This window comes from Fusarium phalaenopsidis, assembly GCF_050370095.1.
Source record: "Fusarium phalaenopsidis strain FUZ10S chromosome Unknown contig_32286, whole genome shotgun sequence".
In the NCBI taxonomy this organism is placed as follows: domain Eukaryota; kingdom Fungi; phylum Ascomycota; class Sordariomycetes; order Hypocreales; family Nectriaceae; genus Fusarium; species Fusarium phalaenopsidis.
The window spans coordinates 109,525-135,014 of record NW_028145413.1 but is presented as its reverse complement, the minus strand read 5'-3'; the positions used below and the strand labels follow the sequence as shown (position 1 = coordinate 135,014).

General features: G+C 51.7%; 10 protein-coding genes across 10 annotated transcripts; 5 read left to right on the top strand and 5 right to left on the bottom strand.

The window, feature by feature from the left end:
• Positions 1-132: 132 nt before the first annotated feature.
• Positions 133-1,976, bottom strand: LRP88_02322 (Zn(II)2Cys6 transcription factor; the record flags this gene model as incomplete). Its single annotated transcript, XM_083238974.1, has 5 exons — positions 133-676; positions 727-813; positions 868-1,657; positions 1,771-1,832; positions 1,921-1,976. 5 exons carry the CDS (start codon positions 1,974-1,976, stop codon positions 133-135), a joined length of 1,539 nt encoding a protein of 512 aa, XP_083104104.1.
• A 552-nt stretch (positions 1,977-2,528) lies between these two features.
• On the top strand, positions 2,529-4,134 carry LRP88_02321 (uncharacterized protein; the record flags this gene model as incomplete). The annotated part of the gene is made up of 3 exons (XM_083238973.1): positions 2,529-3,035; positions 3,096-3,454; positions 3,507-4,134. The coding sequence occupies 3 exons, from the start codon at positions 2,529-2,531 to the stop codon at positions 4,132-4,134; spliced, it is 1,494 nt and encodes a 497-aa protein (XP_083104103.1).
• A 690-nt stretch (positions 4,135-4,824) lies between these two features.
• On the top strand, positions 4,825-5,514 carry LRP88_02320 (uncharacterized protein; the record flags this gene model as incomplete). The annotated part of the gene is made up of 1 exon (XM_083238972.1): positions 4,825-5,514. One exon carries the CDS (start codon positions 4,825-4,827, stop codon positions 5,512-5,514), a length of 690 nt encoding a protein of 229 aa, XP_083104102.1.
• Positions 5,515-6,487: 973 nt separating this feature from the next.
• Positions 6,488-8,822, top strand: LRP88_02319 (transcription factor domain-containing protein; the record flags this gene model as incomplete). The annotated part of the gene is made up of 4 exons (XM_083238971.1): positions 6,488-6,578; positions 6,635-6,785; positions 6,878-7,817; positions 7,869-8,822. The coding sequence occupies 4 exons, from the start codon at positions 6,488-6,490 to the stop codon at positions 8,820-8,822; spliced, it is 2,136 nt and encodes a 711-aa protein (XP_083104101.1).
• A 165-nt stretch (positions 8,823-8,987) lies between these two features.
• LRP88_02318 (dihydrodipicolinate synthase family protein) lies at positions 8,988-9,884 on the bottom strand (the record flags this gene model as incomplete). Its single annotated transcript, XM_083238970.1, has 1 exon — positions 8,988-9,884. The coding sequence occupies one exon, from the start codon at positions 9,882-9,884 to the stop codon at positions 8,988-8,990; it is 897 nt and encodes a 298-aa protein (XP_083104100.1).
• A 1,019-nt stretch (positions 9,885-10,903) lies between these two features.
• On the bottom strand, positions 10,904-12,322 carry LRP88_02317 (alpha-hydroxy acid oxidase; the record flags this gene model as incomplete). Its single annotated transcript, XM_083238969.1, has 6 exons — positions 10,904-10,979; positions 11,031-11,107; positions 11,160-11,668; positions 11,727-12,064; positions 12,127-12,160; positions 12,229-12,322. The coding sequence occupies 6 exons, from the start codon at positions 12,320-12,322 to the stop codon at positions 10,904-10,906; spliced, it is 1,128 nt and encodes a 375-aa protein (XP_083104099.1).
• Positions 12,323-12,980: 658 nt separating this feature from the next.
• LRP88_02316 (CoA-acylating methylmalonate-semialdehyde dehydrogenase) lies at positions 12,981-14,670 on the top strand (the record flags this gene model as incomplete). The annotated part of the gene is made up of 2 exons (XM_083238968.1): positions 12,981-13,545; positions 13,613-14,670. The coding sequence occupies 2 exons, from the start codon at positions 12,981-12,983 to the stop codon at positions 14,668-14,670; spliced, it is 1,623 nt and encodes a 540-aa protein (XP_083104098.1).
• A 1,111-nt stretch (positions 14,671-15,781) lies between these two features.
• On the top strand, positions 15,782-17,349 carry LRP88_02315 (transmembrane amino acid transporter protein-domain-containing protein; the record flags this gene model as incomplete). The annotated part of the gene is made up of 4 exons (XM_083238967.1): positions 15,782-15,937; positions 15,986-16,247; positions 16,296-16,487; positions 16,535-17,349. 4 exons carry the CDS (start codon positions 15,782-15,784, stop codon positions 17,347-17,349), a joined length of 1,425 nt encoding a protein of 474 aa, XP_083104097.1.
• Positions 17,350-19,453: 2,104 nt separating this feature from the next.
• On the bottom strand, positions 19,454-21,371 carry LRP88_02314 (sugar porter family MFS transporter; the record flags this gene model as incomplete). Its single annotated transcript, XM_083238966.1, has 4 exons — positions 19,454-19,845; positions 19,894-20,192; positions 20,243-20,723; positions 20,777-21,371. 4 exons carry the CDS (start codon positions 21,369-21,371, stop codon positions 19,454-19,456), a joined length of 1,767 nt encoding a protein of 588 aa, XP_083104096.1.
• A 1,582-nt stretch (positions 21,372-22,953) lies between these two features.
• LRP88_02313 (MDR family NADP-dependent oxidoreductase) lies at positions 22,954-24,045 on the bottom strand (the record flags this gene model as incomplete). Its single annotated transcript, XM_083238965.1, has 2 exons — positions 22,954-23,229; positions 23,281-24,045. 2 exons carry the CDS (start codon positions 24,043-24,045, stop codon positions 22,954-22,956), a joined length of 1,041 nt encoding a protein of 346 aa, XP_083104095.1.
• Between the last annotated feature and the right edge of the window lie 1,445 nt (positions 24,046-25,490).

Here is a 25,490-nt window from a genome sequence, read left to right as displayed (position 1 = left end):
TAGCTCTTTGATATCCTGTAGGTTAGCAGCAAGAGCAGGAGAAAAAGAGGCAAATGTGAGAAGTAGGACAACCGCCATGGTACTGGATAGAAACAGATTAGAGAGGATAGAAATGAACAACCGGATACGTACTTACGAGTGAGCAAAGATCTCAAGTGATGCAGATGGTTTTCTCAGGACACCCTGCACGGCTCCTAGATAGCCACGGCAGTGATACAAGCACGTTTTGGCGTTTTCCACCATCCTAGCATCCGATGGTGTCTCCCCAGACGGCAGAGCACAGACTTGGAGCAGGAAAGGTCTGTGAATGATATCCCCAGCGGCATGAAAACGCATGAGTAGAATGGCATCGTCCAGGCTATGCTCATCGTGGTCTGGATCAGGCTTGATGGCTTGAGGAAGCAAATCATACCAGCCGTGGAGTTGACGGTTGAGCTCTTGGCTGATGCCAAACTGAGAGGTCGGGGCACCGGACGATGAGTCTATGCTGGTTGTGGCACCTTGGTAGGTATCGTAGAGCACGTAGTGTATCCGGTTTAGCAGACGACGGGACGAGATGTTGGCCAGCCAGCGCAGCATCGGGGGCTCGGGCGAGTTGCCGAAGCCAGGAAAAGGGAGCTGCTCGACGACATTGTCTATTCCGCTCCTAGGGAAATGGTGTTCGGCAACAATATCACTAGCATATCAATTAGCCACAAGTCTTCAGTCATGGGGCCATAGCCGTACCACTCGAGAATGAAGATAGCCCAACACAGCCGCAATATCAATTGACCCTGTGCGGCTGCTTGGCCGTCGTTTGGTGAGCCCAACTTTCTGACCAAAGTGTAAGTAGTTCATCCTGGAATGGAAATGGAGAGGGGGACCTACCGTATCCAATAGTGCTGCACTTCAGTTGATGCCATGTGCACCAGCCGCCAGGCCGGCAAAGGTCTGGCCAGGAAGCTATAGTAGATAGCAGCCAGGTATAACGATTGCGGGAGAAGTAGGCTTCCGCCGAAGGACTCGAGTCCTACTGTAAGTAGAATGCTGACTGCAGGGGACGAGAAACGGCTGCCCGGTTCCCATGAAGCGGAGCCTTCGTAGTCGGCGTCGGACACGCTACCAAGAGCCAGGACAATGAGCACCATGGCAGTGGTAAGATTAGGGGCAAGGCCCTGGGTGAATGCATCATCATAGGTGCGCCGGAACTCGTCCTCGTTTAGGATTGGATAGAATAGGTGGACGAGCTTGAAGAACTTGTGCATTAGCTCGTCAGCCTCATTTCGTGAGACGGCCGGTATCTCGACCTGGTTGAGTGGCTTTGGGGTCAAAGATAGGGAGGCCGGGACACTACGGCCTAGTTCAACATGGAGAAAGATATCTTGCGGATAGTCACCAAGGAGGGCTCGGGCTGGAGTCGACCGTAGGAGACTACCTGTCGTTGTGGAGTGCGATAAGGGGATGGCCATTGTGGTGTTGAGCCCAGCTGAGTTGAGCGGAGTCGGTGCCAGTGACGGAGCCACCTCCGGGGTTTCCGCGGAGCCCAGGCCAAAGTCCTCGCCGAGGATGAAGGATGCATTGTCGGGGTGTTGGCGGCTCGAGTCCGACTGATCCGCTGTTGAGCCATCTGCCCGTCGTTCTAATGCCTCGAGCCGGTCAAGGATACCGTTTAGCTGATCTAAAGGTACGGAAGCGTTCCTGCAGATGGCCTGGGTGAGCAAACAGGCTCGTACAAAGCACAATGTCAGTGTAGATAAACGTACCTTGGGGGTTCGACCTCACGATACTCACATGAGTTGCCAACCTCCTCGCAGAGGCTACAGGCTGGTCTCCCACCATCGCATTTGCGCTTTCTGTCAAACAGGCTTTGATCAGTAACTGTAGTATGCACGAGGCGGCGGAAAAGGGAGCATTGCGGCCCACCATTCCACGTCGACTCACCTCTTGCGACAATAGTTGCAAGCCACGGCGGCTCGCCTCCGCTTGGGACTGTGCATGACAGCTGCGTCTCTGTGTATCTTTCTCGTTTGGCTGAATTGCTATGTGCCGGAAGAAGCAGCGGGATAGTCGGCGGATAATCCGCAACCTGGGATAAGCGAAATGTCTTATGTTTGGGCTGTCTTGACTAACTAGGTCTGGAACGGTTAGCGGCCGAGTAACTCAAAGTCATCTCCCCCGTCTCTTTGTGTCGACCAATCATAGGTTGCGAGCGACGGTGGTCTTGAGTCGGCTCACCGGCGGAAAGGCGGCTTCACCTCCGCGGCCATTAGATTTGTTGCCCTGTCAAAGCTCGTTATCTCAACCACCACCTTGGTCAACGTGATGGGCCAACCCCGGATCATGAGGACAACCAGATTGACTTACCCCAGACTATCATATGTGGGGTAGGCGCTGTCATGGGCTGCTATCAGTCTCGGCCTGGCAACGCGTAAGGTTGGCGAAGATAACTCTGGTTCAACCTTCTATAACTATCTCGCCTTGTCCTCCCTCTTCTCCAGTCCTCTACATCCAAGACAACAATACCAACAGCCCAGCAACCGACAGGAACCATGACTCCATCCACTCCTATCGAGGCCCCAGATGGACTGCGCAAGCACTTGACGACGGCCCTGGTCATCTCAGTCTGTGTTTTCGACTCCGTGGCCATCGCCTATGATGGTTCTCTCATGGGCTCTCTGAACGTCATGAAGGCGTACCAGAACTACTTTGAGCTCACGACTTCAACCACTGCTGTCAACACCTGCGCCACTTTCCTGGGAGCCATCCTGGTCGGACCCTTCACCGGAATGATTATTGACTGGAAGGGGCGCAAGATTGGCTTGTACGCGGCCTGCGTCGTCAACATCTTGGGCGCTGCCATCGCTGGGGGCGCCATCAACATCGCCATGTTCATCGCGGGCCGCATCATCATCGGCATCGGCGTCGGGCTTGGACAGACTGCTGCTGGCACCTATGTTGCCGAGACGACTGCACCTTCGGTTCGCCCCACGGCACTGGGACTTTACTTTTCTTGCTGGGCCGTGGGTTCTCTACTTGCTGCTGGGATATCGTATGGCGTGAGTAGAGACACATCTCCAAAGCTTTGATCATTCATGCTAAATGATGCGAACCTCCAGTCCTCCGGCCTCGAACCCTCCAACTGGACATGGCGTATTCCATCCATCCTACAAGCGGTGCCTCCACTTGCTGTTCTCAGTCTCATCCCCTTTGTTCCAGAGTCTCCCCGATGGCTAGCATACCAAGATCGACGAGAAGAGGCGCTAAAGGTCCTGGCAAGAGTCAATGGCGCCGATGAGCAGCACCCACAAGTGCAAACTCAATACAGGGAGGTCATTGACACTCTAGAATACGAGAAGAACGAGGGTCGAAGCGTCAGCATCGCAGATATGCTCAAGAACCGAGCGAACCGCAAGAGACTTCTCCTGGCCTTGTCTGTGGCGCCGCTTGCCATGTTGACCGGTTCAAACATCATCACGTAGGAGATAGCCCAATCATACACCCACCATAGTGCTAACGTCAAAGCGTAGTTACTACTTTGGCAGTATGCTCACCCAGGCCGGCCTTGGCGACTCCGTCACACAACTCAAGGTCAACGTCTGCCTCTCTTCGTGGCAGCTGATTGTTGCGGTCTGTGGATCTTTCATGGCCGAGAGACTTGGACGCCGGTTCCTTGCTCTGTTCGGCTTGGGTCTCTGCTCCATCTTCTTCTACTTGTTAGCAGGTCTGACTGCCAAGTTCGGGACTTCACACAACCTAGCCGGCACTTACGGCACCATTGCCTGTATCTTCCTCTTCCTGGGCGCGTATTCCTTTGGCATCACTCCTCTCACAGCCATGTATGCACCAGAGGTTCTGCCGTACAACATGCGCGCCAACGGAATTGCCACGCAGGGCATCCTGATCAAGTCGTGTGGAGTGCTGGTCACCATGGCCTTCCCGTACATGATGGAAGCTATTGGATGGAAAACGTACATTGTCAACGCGTCGTGGAATATGTTGATGTGCCTTTACATCTACTTCCAGTGGGTTGAGACCAAGGGGCTGACCCTGGAGGAGATTGATGTATTGTTTGACGGCGAGATGCATGTCCGCCAAGACCTGGATTTGGAGGGGGTCAAGAGTGGCGACGTCAAAGCCCTTCATGTTGGTCAATGAGCGTCTTTGGCGCGGGATCTTGTGTCGGTTAGGCGAAGGAGTAAATGTGTGTATACAAATCTGAATGGCAACAATAGTTTGGGTATCACATTAGCAGTTTTCTTCCCATGTCGATAAGACCTAGGCAACCGTGGGCATCCTTGGCTCTTTGATCTGGTCGTGCAGGATAGGCCGAATTGACTAAGCCTTTATCAATAGGTCGTAATTGCCTCACAATAGGCATCAAGTCACTCAACTATGCAACATTTCATTTATAAATCAAAGCTAAATCTAAGCTGGCGAGCAGGGGCCCTAAAAGTACACCACATGTTGCCTACGTTTCGTCCTAGAATAGGCACCACTGTGCTCTATCTGCTTTACTCGTGATTAACTAAATATTTGCATGGGCTTCCATGCCAATCCCTGGGGCAAATGTTGGCTGTGCCGGGCAATGCTGATCCTTTGTTGGTGGCTGAGCTTGTTTTACCTCGCCTCTGCTGATCCAAGGCAGTCACCAAGATGCTCCCAATCAAATGTCCCGGCGAATATTTATCTGAAGCAAGCCAAGGCTGTGCTCACACAACCCCAGAATAATCCCTGTCTGGTACGTCACAGAATTTGGGGTAACAAGTCAGCAGCATTGCTTTAATAAGACCCTTGGAGACGCCCTCTAAAGTGGATTCAAAGCCTTGAAGACATCAAGACTCAATCATGGCATCTCCTCCTCCGTACTATCCCGACAACAATGCGCCAGCCCCAGCTGGAGCCGCACCCCCACAATACGAAAATGTAGCCTCAGGCTCCTGCCAACCGCTTGCGGCTCAAACCGATACACCAACATTTCTTCTAGATGATTGTGTCGTGCTAGAGCAGTCTCGCAACCGGGTTCACTACGAGCTCGGCAATCCGCTGGGAAACCCCACAACAGAACCTTGCAGCATCACAAAGCACTGCTATCCCCCCAATAACGAACCTTGCGAGAAGTCGCCTCGCGTGCATCTGTACGATTTCCAAGACACGTGGAGCCAGATGGGGGGCGTCCACCTGGCCATTAACGGAAGAGCCGGCGAAGATCGTGCATACCCGGGGCTCTTCCTCGTCCAGGGTGTAGGTTCGTCTGCGTATCAGGTTGCAGACCACTTCAGGGCGAGCCAGGGGGTCTTGGACCGAATCAAGAATAAGAACCAAATCACTTGGGTGGACACCAAGGATCGGGTGGTTGGCATCGAGTTCAAGCAGAGCCTCGATAAGGAGTCTGGCCAGACGTCACCCCCCAGGTTTGAGGTCAAGGTCCTGCTAGATGAAAAGGAGCTTGATCTTTTGGTGACTTGCTGGTGTGCCAAGGTGTGGCATGAGGCTGGAAAGCCACCAAAGGAGCCCATGTCGTGGCAGAAGTGTTAGTATCGACTCGTCCCCTGTTTGACCCCATCTGAGGCTAACCGTCACATCTTGCAGTCAAGCGAGTCGCCGGGGAAACTGTAGTGGCTACGGTTGGATCACAAGCCGGAGCCGGCGGGGTAATCAACCCATGATGAGATTCGAATGTTTGATAGGTGCTGTTCATGATGGAGCCTCACATCGGACCGTTCCATCGGGAATGTGAGCCAAGCCTCTTTGTGCAGGCGGTAGCGTGGGGACCTGTATGTGCCGAGTTGAGAACTGATAGATTGCATGGTTTCTGATCGATGTCTCCCTTCTCCTGCCCCTTTCTCGTAGCGTTCTATGCACAGTCTAGTATGCAGTTGGTATCCCGTGAAAAAGATGACATCTCCCCCCGCTCGCTTGGATACACATGGCGACGAAAGAGCCAAACGATTGGCTCATGTTTATTCGGATTGAAAAATAGGGCGGGAAAGTGTCCATCGAGAACTCTTCTAGCTTAGCAATCGTGTTGTTTGTCAGTGGTGAGTGTCATATAAGGCGGTTCAGTGTGGGTTCAACAAGCAACCACCTTTTCCTTGTTGACAACTGCAAAACCCCAGTCGGTCAATAACAATCAACCAACACACGACCCATTGCCTCCCCTCTTATCGGCTATGGTTTGAGTGGTGACCCTAGCCCCGGACTTTGACCAAAGGCCGTTGTCGCCCACGCGGACTCCCCGATAAGCCAGCCACTCACGGGCCCACACTAGCTCGCGGAGACATTCCTCTTTGGAAAGCCGCTGTCGTGTGGTTTCCAGTGGCCACTCTGCCCCCCTCATTCTTCTGGATACAGAAGACCTCAGTTTGCTCCCCCCGGATAGTTTCTCTCTTTCGTCTGCAATGCAACAGGGGAACTTGCATCATCCTCGCCCGTCTGCCTTTTTCATACCTACACAAACGACCCACTTGCCTATCTGGAATTCCCCTTCTGTCGACTCTTTGCCTTGAAGATGCCCAGACAGAGCGGGACCAAGGTCGAGCGTACGCGCACCTTTACTGGATGCCGGACTTGTCGAAGCCGACATGCAAAGTGTGACGAAGGTATCGTCAATCACATCTCAACCTCATTACGCGACACAGCTGACTCCCTGCTCTAGCTCAGCCAGAATGCGGCACCTGTCGGAGACTCGGGCTCACATGCGGTGGGTACGGAGCCCGCCTCTTCTGGATCACAGATGATGCAGTCCGACCGGAGCTCCAGCAGAGTCATCGGGGATCCGAATACCGGTATCCACTCTTCTCCGGTAAGTCCTCCGGCCCCGGATATCCCAATGCCGAAACGGAAGCTGATGTCCCGCAGAGGTTGATCGCAGATTGATGAGTGCCGAATTATCAGACAGCTTGGGCAAGCAGTCTGCCATGGACATCTTGGCCGATATTGACTCTGCGTGCGATAAGCTGGCTGGTGGAAACTCAGCCATGATCAAAGGCCCTTTCGGGGTTTTTCAATCAATCGAAGAGCCATCACCAGCCGATGTTCTCACATCCTCTCCGGATACCGAAAACTCGAATACAAACACATATCCTGATACCGACAGCTTTATCGAGGAAGTACAGCGGCACGACTGGCCCACCCATATCGGAGACGACCTAGATCTGTTTACCGGACCTCTAGATCCGAGCCTTTCTCTCAACCCTGAAGAACCAGCAGGTTCAGAACAAGTGCTTTTGCCAGACTCTACAATGACAAACTTCTTCCTCGATAACTCCATGGGCGTTGAAGGCCTGGCCCTCTTCAGCCCCAACTTTATATCCCAGGCAATGGAAATTGAAGCAGCTGGCCACGGAGACAGCCAAGGGGACGATCATGGAGACAGCGCATTCAACCATTTAGAAAACGAAGTCATGCCGTGTCCCCGGGGACTACCACAAGCCAACGGAAGCCACTTGGGACTTCCAGAAGAGGCAGAACCATTGCTTCGTTACTACAAAAAACACGTGGCTGGCGAGAGAACGTCCATGCAAGCAAAACGCAAGTCACCATGGGAAATCATCTTTTTGCCCTGCGCCCTCGAGACATTCGCCGAGCTCTCGCTCTGGAATGAAGCCTCACATACACGTTCAACCATATTCTATACTCTTCTTGCTCACAGCGCTCTCCAACTGCACCTGTCGAATAAGCCGAACACATTTTCTTGCGACTGGAAAGAGATTGGTATACGAAACCACGAGAGAGCTCAACATCACCTCCGCAATGCTCTGCAACTCGAGATGTTTGGCCCCAAACAGGCGAACTACAAGGAGTTGTTAATGGCAATTCTTGGCATGGCAATGACTTCAGTTTGTTTATTCCCTCCGCTCTATCATCAAATTCGCTAACAAGCTCTCCAGCTGCACAACGGTACCCGCGCTTTCCGCGTCTTCCTTCTCGATGCTGAGCGGCTCATTCGACTTCGGGGCCTGATCAACCAAAATCCTTTCAAAACTCGTCTGTTGCATCACATGTACACCCATCTCCGCGTCATTGCAGAGAGCATATCACTGTGTGCCGAGCCCCCTTCCGACACATCCGACGAGAATAATACTCGTGACCTCACTCATGGCCGGACGTTTCGAATCACCGAAGATGCTCTCAATATCGGTCTTGACCCAGCGCAGGAGAAGACGGATGAAATGGGATACAATGACATTCATCTCGAGATCCAGGGCCGCTGGAGTCATACACTGTTCCCCGTCATCTACGGCATTCCAGAGTCTCTGATGACTCTTCTGTCACAGACAGTCTCCCTGTCCAACGAAAAGGCGCGTCTCGAAAATGTGGCTCGTTGCAACCCAGGAGTTTCAGTAGCCCTGGCGAGACACACAAAGACGCTTGAGAATAGAATATGGGCATGGACTCTGGCGCTCGACCCCCTGGGGCCTCCGAAACCAACTCGTCTAGATCAGGACCTCATGGCTCACCCTCAGGTCCGTTCAATGGCGCTGGCCATACATCAAGCCCTCATCATCTACTTTTATCGCCGGGTGTACGACATGAACGCCATGATCCTCCAAGACCTCGTCAAGAAGACGCTCGACTTCCTCGAGCCTTGCCTAGGCGAGTTGATTGGCGACCAAGACTTTGCCACCAGTCTCGCCTGGCCGGCGTTTGTTGCCGCTTGCGAGGCCGTGTCTCCTGATCTTCAAGAGCGAGCCCTCAAGTGCTTGTCGGTCACCGATGATAAGGGCATATACTTTACGCCCAAGCCGGCAAAGGTGATTGTACCGATGATATGGGATAAGCGAAAAGAGTCGGGAGACTGGACTGCGAGCTGGCAAAGTCTTGTGTCGGATAGCTTACTATAGAATCTGTGGAATAATTTACAGGATAATATTCAATGCACATCAACTCTCAGGTTCTATGGACTGCTTACTGTACGAATATTGTGATCAGATTTTGAACATTTATTGAATTCATGTCTATTTTACTTTTTTACTTTAACTATTAAACCTTTTCCTTGTCAGGTAGTTTTAAGCAAGGGGCACACCGGCATCCTTCAGCAGACCAGCCAGCTCAGCCCGCTCAGCATCGGGGAGGAGGTGGAAGGGCTTTCGCAGACCACCAGTCTTCCATCCTCGCAGCTCCATACCGGTCTTAACAGCAGGGCCGTACTGGTGGGCCTCGAAGAACTTGCAGATGGGGAAGATCTTGGACCAGATCTCGCGTCCCTTCTTGAGGTCGTTCTCAACGGCGAGGGCGTTCCACAGCTGCACCGACAGCTCGGGCAGGACGTTGGTGGTGCCCCAGACGGATCCCTTGGCGCCAGCGGCAAGGCCGTAAAAGGTAAGGGTGTCCCATCCGTTGAGGGCGGTAATGCTTCCGTGGTGGTGGAAGAGGAGGTCGGTCAGGGCCGGGGCATTTCCGGACGTGTCCTTGAGGTACTTGACGCCCACCTCGGAGAGGCTAGCGATTTCTGAGGGCGTCAAGCTGACGCCACTGGCAGCGGGGATGTTGTAGTACATGATGGGGAGGCCGCTGGCCTTGTGAATCTCGTCAAACATGTCCCGGAGCTGGGCCAGGCTAGGGGCGTCGTAGAAGGGGGGCACCACCATGAGGCTGGCGGCGCCAACCTTGGCGGCATGCTTGGCCAGATCGACAACGCCGGCGGTGGTCAGGTCGCCGATGCCAGCGATGACAGGGACGCGGCCGGCAGCCGACTTGATGCACTGCTCGAGGACGGCCTTGCGCTCGTCGACGGTCAGGGCGGTAAACTCTCCGGTGCTGCCGCCAGGGACCAGGCCGTGGACGCCCGCGTCAATCTGACGCTGGATGTGGACGTCGAGGGCAGGGAGGTCGACAGCCCCATCGGCAGTGAATGGGGTGATGAGGGCGACAAGGATGCCAGTGAGTTCCTTCTGGGGAGCCATTTTGGAGTCTTTAAGAAGAGATGGTTCGTTGCTGGGATAGGGAGAGATGAGATGAGAATGCAACTTGGTGATGATGATGGCGATGAGAATAAAGAACAACTCGTCTGATCAAAGCATTCACATTGTCTATTATATGCGTATCCTCCTCCCCTTTGGAGGATTCCTCTTCTACAAATCCGTATATACCCCGCGTCGTTGGTGTGGAGTGGGAAACTCTGTAAAGGGTCTTGCCTCTTCGAAATAGGTAGGTCTCCACGACGGGGTCGGCGAGGCCTGCCACGCGGCAACTGGCGGGAGCAGCGGCGAGAGAAGCCTTGTTTTTCGGGGCGATTGTGATGATTAGGGGGACTTTCCTGTTCTGAGGAGCGCTTATCAACGCGATAATAAGAAGCACGTGGACCGGTTGGCGATCCGTTTGTACAGGCAATCTCGCCATGGTGTCTGACATTATCAGCATCTTGAAAGGATGATCCTAGCCTTTTATCCCAGCTTCCACAGTGGTTCCAGAAGGCGACCCACGGTTCTAGGGGTTCATGTTCCACTGGGCTTCAGGATCCAAGGTCCAGGGTAGCTCTCGCAGATAAGCTCAGGTTCATTACGTGAATGATTGATGGCCCTTGAGGATGATACTGGGAAAGAATGAAGTATCCAGAAGTCTTTTTAATGGGGATTTTAATCCTGTATTCATGATATTGCTTGGAATAAAGCATCGACCATTTGACGTGTGTATGGCGGAGGTGAATTTACTTGAGGTGTCTTTGGAGGGACAGTTCAACACAAAGTCTAAAAAAATTGTATCTGGCAAGTTAAAACCATGGCAAACCGTAAAAATACTCTTTCATGATAATGAGTTAATATATGGCTTTATAAAAGTGTCATTGTTATATACAAGACGTATTTCACAGGTATGAGAGTAAACTGGGGCGCAACAATCGTGATCATGCACACAATGCTCCAATTCTGCTTGTACAATGCGAGAAACAAACTCCATGCTAATTTAACAGCTGGTATAAAACTTTTTACAACTTGGCCAAGATACCCTCCGAGTTGAGAAACGCGAGATGACTTCTCGAAATGTCCTTGATCGTACGGCATCTAAAAATTTGTCAGTCAATTGAACACCCGGCAGGGTCAATAGCACCATACCCAGCGAGCGCCATGGCAAGCTTGAACTCGTACATGAGGATCTTGAGAGCGAGCTCTACACCCTCCTGACCGTTGTACTACCGGAATTGTTAGTATTCGTGAATCGCCTGCTTGTGAACTGACACGTACTGCGAGGCCCCAGATGGGGATTCTTCCCACAAAGCAGTGGCTGGCTCCCATGGCGAGCGCCTTGAAGATGTCGGTACCTCGTCGGATGCCACCATCGACAGCGACAGGAATCTTTCCATTGGCTGCGATGACACATTCTCGGAGCGCGTCGAGGGTCGCAGGGACACCGTCCAGCTGTCTACCACCGTGGTTCGATACGACGACACCGTCAAGACCGTACTTGATGGCCAGCTGGACATCCTCAGCAGCGTACACGCCCTTGATCCAGAGCTGAAGCTTGGTGTGTTGGCGCAGCCAGGGAATGGCAGTGTCCCAATCGAGCGACGGGTCAAAGTCATGCTTGCTCTGTGTCAGATCCTCGCTGGATCCGCTGAGCTCACTCTTGCCGTCGGAGAGAAGATTGGGCCAGGCCATGTCGTTGGGGAGGACAAAGTTGTTGCGATATTCGTTTAATCGGCGGCCGAGCATGGGGACGTCGACAGAGAGGAAGATGGCCTTGTATCCGGAGGCTGTAGCAATAATTGTTAGACGCCATTGAGATGCGCGCGCAATTGAACTTGGACTCACCTTCAGCGCGTCGCAGCATCTGAAGTGTTGTCTCACGATCGCGCAAAACACAGAGCTGCATCACGTAAGGGTTCCCTGACCCTTGGGCAGCGACATCCTCAAGAGAAGCTGTCGCATATGAAGAGAGACCCATGCAAATGCCAATCTTGGCGGCAGCCCGCGAGGTAGCAATCTCGCCATCGGGATGCGCCAGGCGGTGCATCGCAGCCGGACTGAAGCCCAGAGGCAGCGCCGTCTTGCATCCAAAGATTTCGGTTGAAATATCTACATTGTCGACGTTGACGAGGATGCGCGGTCGGATCTTGTACCTGTTGTAGGCCTCTTCGTTGTCTCTCAATCTGCAGCATGCCAACCGTAAGCCGTGGCGCAAACACAAACACACAGAGGGAACAAATCATACGTAACCAGATCCATGGCACCTTCATTGAAGTAGTCTATGGTTACACAGTCAGCATGGATCCGTTTGGCCTGTTCCCGGCCTGGGGATGCAGGGTATAGCTACCCCGATACATCTTGGGGAGCTTCTTGCTGCCAAGGTCCTTGAGGTCCGCAATTGTGTGGACATGGGGATCCCACGAGACGCCTCGGTTAGCCATTGTCAAGGTATGGGGGTATCCAAAGGGTATCTTGGTCTTAAAAATCAGAAAGAGATAGAGATTGACGACTTGACAATGTCGAAAAGCGACAGCAGCTCGAAGCCAGTCAAATAACTTTCATAGCTGACCAGAAATGACCCGGCCCCCCATACCCCAGCTTGTCCATGTTTGGAGAACATGCCTAAATCGATCAATGAACGCGTCCATGTGATCAATTGGCTAAAGAAAGCCAGCAGTCTGGAAGCCTTATCTCGCCGGCGAGGCCTGCCTGTCTAGGAGGATGAGGCTAACGGACGGTCGCTTCGGCCGATTCAGACTGCGCCGCTTCGGATCTTTGTAGGAAAGTGACCATCGGCAGCGGGCCAAGATTTGTGGGGAAATGGGGGACTGCTTGTGCGGAGAACAACCGCTGAAGGCCGGTCCGGGCCTCCGACTCCGGATCTTGAGGTTTGACAATCACAAGGTCAGCTCCGGACGTTTTGGAACAGTCTCGACGGTTTTACTTGCCTCATTCGACAAACATGACTTCTGAATTCAAGATGAAGAAAAAGAAAAAGTATTTGGCTTGAGAAACCAAACAATGATAAAGGCATCAGACTTCACGGCTTCTTGCTTCTTCAGACATCAGACAAGCTCAACCGTCAACCTCGTCGCAGCCATGAAGTCCGCACGAGCTATTCGACGTATCCCTCGGTCTCTAACACCCCGAGTCACCTCGCGGTCTGCCCACTCCATCTTCAACCGCCCTTCTCCAACTTCCCATGAACAAATCAAAGACCCTCTCCCCACACACAACTTCATCGGCAACAACTTTACCCCCTCGGCCGCCACAAAGTGGATTGACGTCCATGACCCTGCCACGAACAATGTCGTGACCCGCGTGCCAGAGTCTACAGACGAGGAGCTCCGCGCAGCCGTCAAGGCCGCACAGGATGCCTTTCCTGCCTGGAAGAACACGAGCATTCTGCGTCGCCAGCAGATCATGTTTGAGTTTACACGGCTGATCCGTCAGAACTGGGATCGTCTTGCCTCGTCCATTACTCTGGAGCAGGGCAAGACGTTCGCTGATGCCCGTGGTGATGTCCTTCGAGGCCTTCAGGTTGCCGAGACGGCTTGCGGCATCACTACGCAAATCACTGGAGAGGTTTTGGAAGTTGCCAAAGATATGGAGACACGTAATGTTCGAGAGCCTCTCGGCGTTGTTGCCGCCATCTGCCCCTTCAGTAAGTCCCAAAACCAATAGACACGCAACAACATCAGGAGATGCAAGCTGACTCTTATGGCTTTTAGATTTCCCTGCCATGATTCCACTGTGGTCCATCCCGATTGCGACTATTACTGGTAACACGCTCGTTCTCAAACCATCGGAACGTGACCCGGGCGCTGCCATGATCCTTGCCGAGATTGCAAAGGAGGCTGGCTTCCCTGAGGGAGTTGTCAACATCATCCACGGAACGCACCGTGCAGTCAACTTCATCATTGATGAGCCCGCCATCAAGGCCATTAGCTTCGTCGGAGGCAATGCCGCTGGAGAGTATATCTACTCCAGGGGCTCAGCCAATGGCAAGCGTGTTCAGGCCAACCTTGGGGCTAAGAACCATGCCGTCGTCCTGCCCGACTGTAATAAGAAGAGCACCATCAATGCTATCACTGGTGCTGCCTTTGGTGCCGCTGGTCAACGATGTATGGCCTTGAGCACCGTTGTTCTCGTCGGTCCCGACACCAAGTCATATGTCGACGACCTCGTCTCCGCGGCTAAGCAGCTCAAGACGGACGGAGGCTTTGAAGACGGTGCCGACCTCGGACCCGTCATTAGCCCAGAGTCCAAGTCGAGGATCGAATCATTGATTGCCTCAGCTGAGGAGGAGGGCGCACAGATTGTTCTCGACGGTCGCGGGTACGCTCCCGATAAGTACCCCTCGGGCAACTTCATCGCCCCAACCATCATCACAGCGGTGACCCCGAGCATGAAATGCTATACCCAAGAGATCTTTGGACCCGTACTGCTGGTTCTCGAGGCCCCTACCCTCGAGGCTGCCACAGACCTCATCAACCAGAACGAGTACGGCAACGGAGTAGCCATCTTCACCAACTCGGGCAGCAAGGCCGCCTGGTTCCAGAAGAACATTGAAGCCGGCCAGGTCGGAGTCAACGTTCCTATCCCAGTGCCCCTGCCCATGTTCAGCTTCACGGGCAACAAGAAGAGCGTGGCGGGTGGCGGCACGAGCACCTTTTACGGAAAGCCCGGGCTCAACTTTTACACCCAGGCAAAGACCATCACGACTCTTTGGAGAGGCGAGGAGGAAGCAGACCACGGAAAGAGCGTCAACATGCCAACGCAGAGCTGAACAAATAGGGAAAAAAGGGGTGCAGGGATGGTAGAGGCGTTCGGAGGAGTGGACTTAGGTATAAGCCGTTTAGGGTAGTTGGAGCGCAGATCGCGAGACATTTTGACGCGCAAGGAAGCTCAATAGAAGAATTCCACCCATATACAAAACCAAAAACCAATGCAAACAAGGATACCGTCGGGCACCTTATCTTGCCTCTCGTTGGTGCCCTCATCGGGAGCGCTCCCGACGTTGTCAGCCGTAGTCGACGGGGTAATCAAACCGACTCCCCCTTCGCCTCAATAACACGACCATAGACGGTGGAGAACCAGTGGAGACGGTTCCGACGCGGAAGAGTCCCCAACTCGTCAGAGGGTCGGCAAAGCTAACCCCGTTGCCCGGTGGAACTCCAACGTCATACCTCAGACACACTGCTACGTGTTTTTGTCTGGGATTCCTATTTTTCTTACGTACTGAGAGCAACGTCTCTCGAGCCTGACTCGACTGACGCTCAGCAAGCTTTTGCCAATGCGGAACTCACATCTCCGCATGCTGCTAACAACCCTTGAACGTTCTCGCCCCATGGAGTTTACCCCCAGCTTTTCTCCTCTCTACCCCATGAGTCCGTCGACTTACCCCATGGGGGAGCAGACGTGCCAATTCCAACCCGCGAAAAAGCGTGCTTTCTCCACCCTCCATCGCAGCATCTACTAACCCCGTAGAGATAAGCTCCGGGCTGTTCGCTATCGCTGACGCCGGTCCAGGGGGGCGAGGTTTTTGGACCAAGGTTTGCAAGGAACCCACTCTCCCGGTCTAAACCCTCTAGGTTGGAATCATGACCCTGTCATAGCCTGTTTCCCTATCGTTTGGCCTGATACGACCCATGGAAGGGGGGGCGAGGAAGAGCTAACCTCCAGTGTTTGACCTGGTCGAATCATTGGCTCGGTCAGAGCGTTGCCGTCAATGTCAATCGCTATAAGTTGAGCCCACAATCCCCAGATCATCAAGTTTTGTTTGTGGATCAGTCTGTATTCAAGCCTTTCTCTCCTTCTCTCTCTTCTCATCCTCCTTCTCTTGCATCTGTTCCGGTTGCATTTTGTCTTGGTCATATCCCTCTCTCAACTCCGGCGCCATGTCGCAGTACTCGAGCCCTCCTACGGAAAAGGACATGAAGCACGAGCAGGACGTCGAGTTCAACAATGGGCTCACAACTGTACCCTCTCAGACGGGCGAGGTCCACGACGATGTCTTCGGTGATATCACTAACGAGGGACCCAACTACCGCGCTGTATGTAGATGCCAAGATGGTTGAGCTTCAAAGACTAACACCTCATAGGTCGGTTGGATCGGCACCGTTGCCCTCATGATGAAGACCCAGGTCGGTCTTGGCGTCTTGTCTATCCCCGCGGTTTTCGACGTCCTTGGCATCGTTCCTGGTGTCATCTGCCTTATTATCATCGCCGGCATCACGACTTGGTCTGATTACATGGTTGGAGTTTTCAAGCGTCGCCACACCCAGGTTTACAGTATCGACGATGCGGGTGATTTGATGTTTGGCCGTATTGGCCGTGAGATTCTGGGAATAGCTTTCTGTCTTTGTAAGTGCTCTTGAGAAAGCTACATGATTCAAACTAACAATGTCAAAGACTGGATCTTCGTCGCCGGTTCTGGTATGCTGGGTATCTCGATCGGTCTGAACGCTGTCTCGACTCATGGCGCCTGTACCGCTATCTTTGTCGCCGTTGCTGCTATTGTTGGATTCAGTCTCGCGAGTATCCGTACTCTTGGCCGTATCAGCTTTCTTGCTTGGATCGGTCTTGTCTGTATTCTTACAGCCAGTAAGTTTCCCGTGACTCTGGGTAGTCTTATCCCTAACCATGGCTAGTCTTCACTGTCACCATCGCCGTTGGTGTTCAGGATCGACCCGCTTCTGCGCCACCGACCGGAGACTGGAAGTCTGACTACAAGATCGTCAACAATCCTTCCTTCACCGAGGCTATTTCAGCCATTTCTTCCCTGGTCTTTGCCTACGCCGGTACCCCTGGTTTCTTCTCCATCGCCTCCGAGATGAAGAACCCAGCCCACTACACTCGCTCCCTGATGATCTGCCAGGCCGGAGTTACCATCACCTACATTGTCATCGGCTGCGTCGTGTACCTGTACTGCGGTTCCTACGTTGCCTCGCCCGCTCTCGGCTCGGCTGGTCCTCTCATCAAGAAGATCGCCTATGGTCTTGCGCTTCCCGGTCTCATCGCTACTACGACTCTCGTCATCCACTTTGCCGCCAAGTACGCCTTTGTCCGTATCCTTCGAGGCTCCAAGCACCTGGCTTCCAACAGCCCTATCCACTGGGGAACTTGGCTCGGCTGCACTTTCGTCACCTCTATCATTGCCTACGCGATTGCTAGCGGTATCCCTGTTTTCGGCGGCCTCGTCTCCCTCGTCGGTGCCCTTCTCGGTACGCTGATGTCTTTCCAGCCTATGGGCTGCATGTGGCTCTACGATAACTGGGCTCCCGGCCGACGCGATCCCACTCTTCGATGGTATCTCATGGTTGCTTTCAGCGTCTTTGTCATCGTTTCTGGTACCTTCCTGATGATCGGCGGCACCTACGGATCTATTGTTGGCATTATTGATTCTTATAAGGAGTCTGGTGGTTCGTCTGCCTGGTCTTGTGCCGACAACTCCAACTCTGTTTAAGCTTGAGTAGAATGATATTTTAAGGAAGTTGAGCCAGCGTGGAGCATTTCAAGAGGGGGCATTCTGCATTGCACTATATAAATTCATAAAGGATAGATGTCTTTTTGATCCTGATATACACTTGTGTCCTTTCATCAAACCCGTGATACCTTGTCGATTCGCCCTTCTTTGTTGGAAATCATGTTCCTTACTGTGATGTCTGACATCATAAAGTGAAAGAAGCACTGGATCACCCTCCAGGACACGTCCGTCGCCTCGTTTATTGATGTTGAACTGCCGTGCCAAGTCGTGATATGCTGTATGCACTTGGCTTTATTCCCTGTCATTTCAATGTAATTCTTAAATCTCCCTTCATACTAACAGTTGCTTTGCCTCCCCTTCATGAATTCCAACAGTCTGGCCATTAATGAGTGCGACATTATTTTACGGACCAGCATCCGACGAAACCCCCAATAGGCTCCCTGAACCGTTGTTTGGAACTTTCCCAAACCGCTCTAGCTCCGAGATACCGGTTTCCATCGGTGTCGGAAGGTCCGATTCGGTATGTACCCACACCTTGTCACGTCACAATCTTCGGTCTTGAGATGTCCGTTTCAAGGTACAAAGTATCCATCCTGACGTCAGTCAGGGCGGGTCGATCAACGGAGAGTAAAACTTTATTTTCAAGACCTCACTAACCGACCTGGGCAGTCTTTACAAGTTGAGCAAGCCTGGTTTGGACGATCAGCAAGAAACTCACAGCCCGTAGTTATAGATTCGAGCACTGAGTGGTGTTGACTTGGCCCAGCTCTACTCATATACCAACAAGACTCAAGCCAAGCGTATTAACCATGTTGTTCTCTATTCTGATGGATAAAAGCCTGGTTGATAGACAGGCTTGCTTTGACCTGAAGTTCATGCTCGTCCACAAATCATCCCTACAAGAGGTCGAGAGTTATGGTGGTTAAACTTCAAGCTCTTGATACCTGAGTCATCTGATCTGGCAGGATATCTCTGGGTCAAGGCTGTATTGTTTCGTCAATGGTGTATTAGGGAGCCTATTGGCTTGACTTTAACAGGGTTCTTTGAAATTAACGAGAATGATTCCATTCCAGAGTTTAAATAATATTATCTACCTCCTCTGTTCCTAATTTGTAGATAATGCCTCGAATTAGGGATTCGAACCGAACATGTACTTGAGGGAAGGTCATGACCCTGATCTAAATACATCAACTATTATACTATAGAAACCTCATGGCTGTTGATAACTTCTGTCCCTACGGAGCTGCAAGAGGCGACATGGTGAGTTCGACCGATGACAGAAGCAGCCATGAACCTGTGTGGCTGGCAGCCAAAGTATCATTACTCTTCTCCGGAACAATATCTTCCGACTTGTTCAAAGCAAATGAACATTTTGTTTTCGCACCTTTTTGTATCTTCCTTAGTCACGGACTTGAGCATTTGGAGGATGGTGTCTTGAATAAAAGGCGAAACCCGAGTTGTGACGGCCAACCACTGGTGGACAAGGTCGCCCTATGTCAACTACTCGTAACAATTGCCGTCTTCTAACTCTCCTGTAGTCGAGACTCCCCTGGAGACAAACTGTATGATTCGACCTTCTTCAGCCACCGGCCTCGCTGCTCATTGAGTAAGGTCTGACCACTGCGCTTCGTTCGATGCATCATTTGAAACTCCGTATTGGAGGAGAGACATTGCTCCAAGATCCCATATGCACTGCTCATAATTCGCTAAAATAAAGGTCTTATAGGCCGGTGAAAAGCCGTCACTCTATCTAGACTGATATGGAATTCTCTCTATCATCAAGCTCGTACGTGTCATCGCCGGTCAAACGCCAGTAGTCAATGAAAATATGAGATGGTGCAAGCCCATAGAACTGGTCGAGTGCATTATTCATAGCTCATCTACAGTTTGGGCAACTCAAATGCAGGTTTTGGATCAGCTAATCGCACATCACATTGGCGTCAAGAGTCCTCCTTCTAGGCCAGAGCGGCAACCATGGCAAACAGCCCACGAAATTACACACTTTACGACTGAATTAACCTCTTATTTACGTTGAATAGGAAAAGAGATCAAAACTCTATGTATTTCAGGACTGAGTCACGCCCTAACGAGCATTCTCGATCTCTTCACTAGAGGCCCCAAAGTACTTGTCCAACTCACCCTCCAGCTCCGACCCTTCAATATGACGCATATCCCTCGCCCTTTTGACTGGATTAACCTTGTCAAAGTGTGCGCTGGCAAAGATGACGTCTAGTTCCTCAAGGCTCCGTCCCTTTGGCTCCGGGAAGAACAACCAGACACATGGAATGATGGCCGCGTTGAACACGGCAAACATGGCATACGTCCTATATCCGAGATTCGCAAAAGCAGGGGGCGTGATCATAACGATTAGAAAATTTGAAAGCCAGTTAGAACATGTCGATAGTGCGTTGGCTTGGATGCGGATGCGGAGGTTTGTGATCTCGGCGGGATAGAGCCAGGTCATTCCAAGCCAGCCTGGGTGGTTGTCAGCAGTGTTTTGCTGGAGCGGATGGGCAAGCTTACCGATGGCAAAGAACGAGTTAAAGACAAAGAGGAAAACAGTAGCTGTCACGCCATATCGAGTCTCAAGTTGAGGTGCACCGTTATCCGCTGCTGTTCCAGTAGAGACTGTTCCTGCAAGAACTGCCATGGAGGCCATCATTCCGAAAGCACCAAACAGCATGAGCTTGCGTCGACCAGTGCGTTCGATCAGAGGGAGAGCCACGAGCGAGGCAAGAAAATATTCTGTGCCGTTGAGAGCAGCCAGCAAGCGAGACATCTCGGGACCGAAGCCAAGCGAGTTTTCGAAGAGGAATGTTGCACTATAGTGCGTTAGCCAGAGTCGACGCGCTATGAACACAAATCAACGTACTAGTAAGTGACAAGATTGATTCCACAAATCTGCTGAAAGAACTGGGCGGCAACTCCGAGCATAGTTCGTCGAAAGTTCTGCGAAGGACCATTGGTGAGGAGTTCCTTGTACCGGAACCCACCTCCTCGGCTCTGCACTTCAAGAGCTTCTTGGATGGCCTTGATTTCTGTGATCACCTCCGAATCGTCAACTGGTTTGCCTAGAAGACGAGCAGTCACTTGGCGCGCCTCATCGACGCGGCCTTGCATGGCAAGCCATCGGGGAGAATCGGGCAGGTAGAGTAGTCCAATCATGACAATAATGGTGAAGAATGATTGAAAGGAGACTGGGAATCGCCAGCGAACGGATCCAGACAAAAAGTAGAACCCGTAATCAACCCAGTACGAAATCATGATACCACCCGAGATGAGAGCACCTGAGAGCGTGATCAGGAAGCCACGTTGATGAGGCCGAGCACACTCGGACTGCCATGTCGGGATAGCTATATAGAGTCAACAACTTTCAAGGCATGCGAGGGGGTAACGTGGAGCTTACTCGAAGTGACCATACCGTTTCCAATGCCACCAACAATTCTCCCGGCAGAGAAGAGACCATACTCATGAGCAGAGGCTTGCATGATTGTTCCAATGATCATAATGAGACTTCCCCAGAACGTAGACGACTTTCGGCCCCATCTTTCACCGTAGAAGAGAATAAGGACTGCACCCAAGAAGCATCCAATCTGGTAAACCGCTACAGCTGCTGCCTGAGTGTTGGGGTCGCCAGTGCATTGGTTCGGGTCAGGTTCGTTGTTCTCGGGGTAGTCGAGCCAGCAGAGAGGGTTTGAATCGTCCCGTGGTGTCATGAGAACGAGGTTCTTTTGAAAGTCATCAAGAGTAAGTAGGGCACTCAAAACACCTTGGTCGTATCCAAACATGAGAAAACCACATGACGCAATGATGCCGATGGCCCAGTTGAGCGTAGCACCCTCGAGATATTTACCACCGACTTTCCATTCTGGTAGGTCACCGAGTCGAGAGAAGAAACCGGTAAGACCAGATTGATGCTTGGGTTTCTCATTGACTTGACCGTCAACGGACGAAGGAGGGCTGCTCCCATTGTCTCTGGGTTGCTCTGGCTTCTCGGACATGGTGGGCACGAGTATAGAGAAGAGTGGGTAGAAGAGGAGATGGGATGGAAAATCTGTCACTACCGGACCTGGGAGAAGCCGTGTCTTGTACTCGACCCCCGAGCCGCACAGAACTTCAACATCGTGGGGCAGAATGGGACTGCGGGAGAAAGGGTGACTTGGCTGAAGTCATCCTGGAGTGCTGACGGGTCGAGCCAAGCAGTCGAACCGTCCAACGACTGCCAAGATATCCACAAAATTCTCCATCTAGAAGCCTGAAGAACACACACTGTTGGTTCAGATTGTCATCTTGTAGGCTTCGGAGTGCCTGAAATGTTTGAACCTCGGACCACAAGCTTGGCAGTCATCTTGGCCTTGATCCTTTGTGATGAAAAAGCGGCAATTGCACAGAATTGGTTCTCCACTAAACAGGCAGTAGAATGAATCAATTGTATGATTCGACAAGACACCTGCAATGACTAGGGGTTCAAGTATCATGGCGGTTCATGTGGGTAGTACAACCAACGCCGAGACACACAATACGGCGCAACATCGGAATCACGACGACCGGAATACCCGTCTTGGAAGTCCGAGGCACGTTAAAATCGGGGATCTGGGTTCTTTGATAGAACCTTTGTGCTTGGCGACATGGATAAGCTCCATTGAATGACGTTGGCCAAGTTTAAGCTTAAACTTGTGAGTTGACGATCCTTCTCCACCGAGGAGGCCAGTAATCAAGGCGAGACGCATCTTGGCGGTTTTCTCACGGCGGTAACAAGAGAGGGGTCTTGGGACAAGTTACGCCCTTGAATAAAACCCCAGAGTGGCCAAGTCTTGCCCCCTCAGCTTGGGCATATGTGCTGGCCAATCGTGAACTCACGCCTATTTGTTTTATCGTATTGTTGTTTACTCTGATTGTTTTCGATTCTCACTTGTGTTACTCTCATTCTAAATTGCAGGCCTTTGATTCATCTCAAACCGCACGAAGGATGCAGGCCGCACCCGTAGGCTTTGGAACCATGCCACCCAATCCCTCTAACTCTGGAAGACGCGGGGTGAGATAACCCTCAATGCTGATGATCCTGCTTGGCAGTCCCATAATCAAAAGAGTGTCACACACAACGGCAAAGAACGCAGCTTAGACAATACTTTAACATCTCCTAAGCCTCCAAACCATACCTCACCCAGTGCTCTGCCTTGAGAGGTAGGCTCCGACACAAGGCCACCGCATTGCCTAATGTTCCCTAAGGCAGAATATTAAGTGGTGAAAGTATCGTCACTAACGTATGTTTTGATTGGTCTGGATCCATCGTCGTGACCGGCTTGGAGGCCAAGGGGCACTTATGGGAGAATCCAGGCCGGGCATAGCAAGGTGTTCCAGGCGCATATGAGAACGGGGTTTATAAAATTCAGTCTTGGTTGTTTATTGCTTTCATATACCTCTATGAGCGATGATTCTAAAGGAGCAACTCAATATCATTGGTACACACTCAACTGGAAGCATTGATCTAGGATAATTCAAGCTGCTAGGATGTTGTAGCTATAGGAACTGTCTCAATTACGTATCAATTCATTTCGTCATTACTATAAATGCAGCCATCTATTAAATCTTCAGAACAGCCTTGCCAAAGTTCTTGCCCTCGAGCATTCCAATAAGCCCATCCGCAGCGCTGTCAATTCCCTCAGTGATGGAGAGCTTGGCCTTGACGCTACCATCTGCCAGCCACTTCTGCAGGTTCTCCTGGTGCTCCTTGGCATAAGCCGGGCCAAACTTGGGGTTGCCGACAAGGAAACCCTGCATGGTGATTTGCTTGGTGATGAGCTGCATGAGACCCTTGATTCCGGTCTGTTGGCTGGCAGGGGTGTTGTATGATGAGATCTACAAGTCATGTTAGCATATGAGGTGTTTATTCGGAAACCAGCAACTTACCATGCCACAGACGGGAATTCTTCCAAGAAGATTCATGCTGGTGAGGGCTGCCTCGAGATGTTCTCCACCGACGTTCTCAAAGTAAATGTCGATGCCGTTGGGGGCAAGTCTGGGAAGAGCCTCCTTGGGGCTCTCCTTCTTGTAGTTGAAACCGGCGTCAAATCCAAGCTCCTTGGTGATGAAGTCGAGCTTCTCGTCCGAACCAACAGAGCCGATAACTGTCAAGCCCTCCCGCTTGGCCACCTGGCCAACAATCTGACCCACAGCACCAGCAGCGGAGCTGATAAAGATGGTCTCACCCTTCTGCGGCTGGCCGATCTTGTGCAGACCAGCCCAAGCGGTGAGGCCTGGCATTCCGAGAGGTCCCAGGAACAGGGCGAGGTCCAGGTTGTGCGAGTTGTTGATCTTTCTGGCTCTTACCAGGCTGTCCTTGGGCACGCGCGCATACTGGGCAATGGGCAGATAAGCCACGATGAGATCACCCTCTGCAAAGTCCGAGGTGTCGCTCTTGAGGACCTTTGCGACGGTGTCGTTTGTGATGGGCTTGTCAATCTCAAAAGCAGGAGAATAAGACTTGATACTGGGGTCTCGCATCTTGCCTCGCAGATAAGGGTCGAAAGAGGCGTAAAGAATCTCGACAACTAGACCGCCCTCGGGGGCAGCCTCATCGAGATCGATAGGATGATCTTCGATGACCAGGTGCTCCCCAGCCACGGGAAGCCCGGTTGGGATCTTCTTGAAGATAAGGGTCTTGTTCTGGGTCATTTTGGCTGGTGGTTGTGATGGTGACTGCTGCTTTTCCGAGTTGAATTGGGTATCTATGATAAAACAAAGCAACAAACAGCGGAGAGTCGCAGATCTTTTAAAGCAACGGCATACCTACGTTAGTGGCGCGAGATGCCGAGGTTCGCTGGAGCTGATTTGTAAGGCTGGTTGCAAAGTCAGTGCATTGCTTGACTTTGACGGCCCACACGGCGGTGATACTTCCCAATGCGGTACGAGCAGAAATGACCTCATTGACTTTGATGTTGCCATGTTGCGTAATGATGCGATTTGGAATTGGACAACTCATTGCGCATGTCTAGCAACATTTTGCAGTCTTCGATAAATCTAGTAAGATATTTAATGGAGTCTTGAGGTTGTAAGCACAAAGCATGTCAGATTGAACAAACAGGTATGCGACAGGGGTAATCGCCCAGCCAAGAGATACAGGGCATCAACCCGCTAAATGCAGGTCCAGTTATAGTGGCAGCTAGCTATATGTACAGCGTCAACCCCCGCCAGCAAAAGTGGGTGTATCGGAGCAGCCGGCACAGTTTGCCTCGGCTCGTAGCGACGATCCCCTGTCCCAGTCTTCAAGTTTGTGATTGCCAGACCTGAATAGGGCCGAGTATCGCCGATTTCTTGTTTCTCAGTATAAATTCTTTGTGGAACTAGGTACATGAAACTTCTAGAACCACAACCGTCTTCCAGCGGTCTATCTCAATGCCCAAACTGGAAATCAGCTCCGAGGACTCTATGACCAAAGACAATACAAAATCTATGCTGCAAATTTTATCAACCGCCAGCAAGACAAAAACAGCACTAGGTAGGCCAGTAATGTTGAGACACTTAGATGTCTTTCTATTATTAAGCATAACGTTAGTATTCATCTATTTAGCTTTCTTTCGGGTGTGTGAATTAATCATCTACCCTTATGCGACTTATAATTACAGAGGCCTTTGATTTATCATCTACGCATATAATCTGCCTCCCGGCTGGAAGAGCCGCGAGTTAATTCTAAACACACAGTCTGGCAATGTAGATATCTGAACCTTTAAATTATCCAGGAATCCTTTACCATATCTGCCAAGCGTATGTCACAAGGACGACGCCGTAGAGATGCAGGTACTTAAGACACGGCGACAATAGACAGCAGAAACAGTGGCAGTAGAAAGCGCAGAGGGCATATACAGAGGGTGTGTTGAGGCCTACTCGGGGAGGACAGCACAGTTGTTATCAGCACCAGAGAGAATTTAATCGAGCTAAGAGAATAGTCGAAAAGCCGAGACTTGAAGCATAGAGATGCAGCAACAGGCATGATTATCCTCCGTTACTACCGAGCAAAAGCACTTCTTGTCATAGATAGAGAGCCTGCTGACATGATACCAAAAGACGCAGTTTTATACATTATATCATAAACTCAGCAGTAAAAAGAATCCGCATTAAAG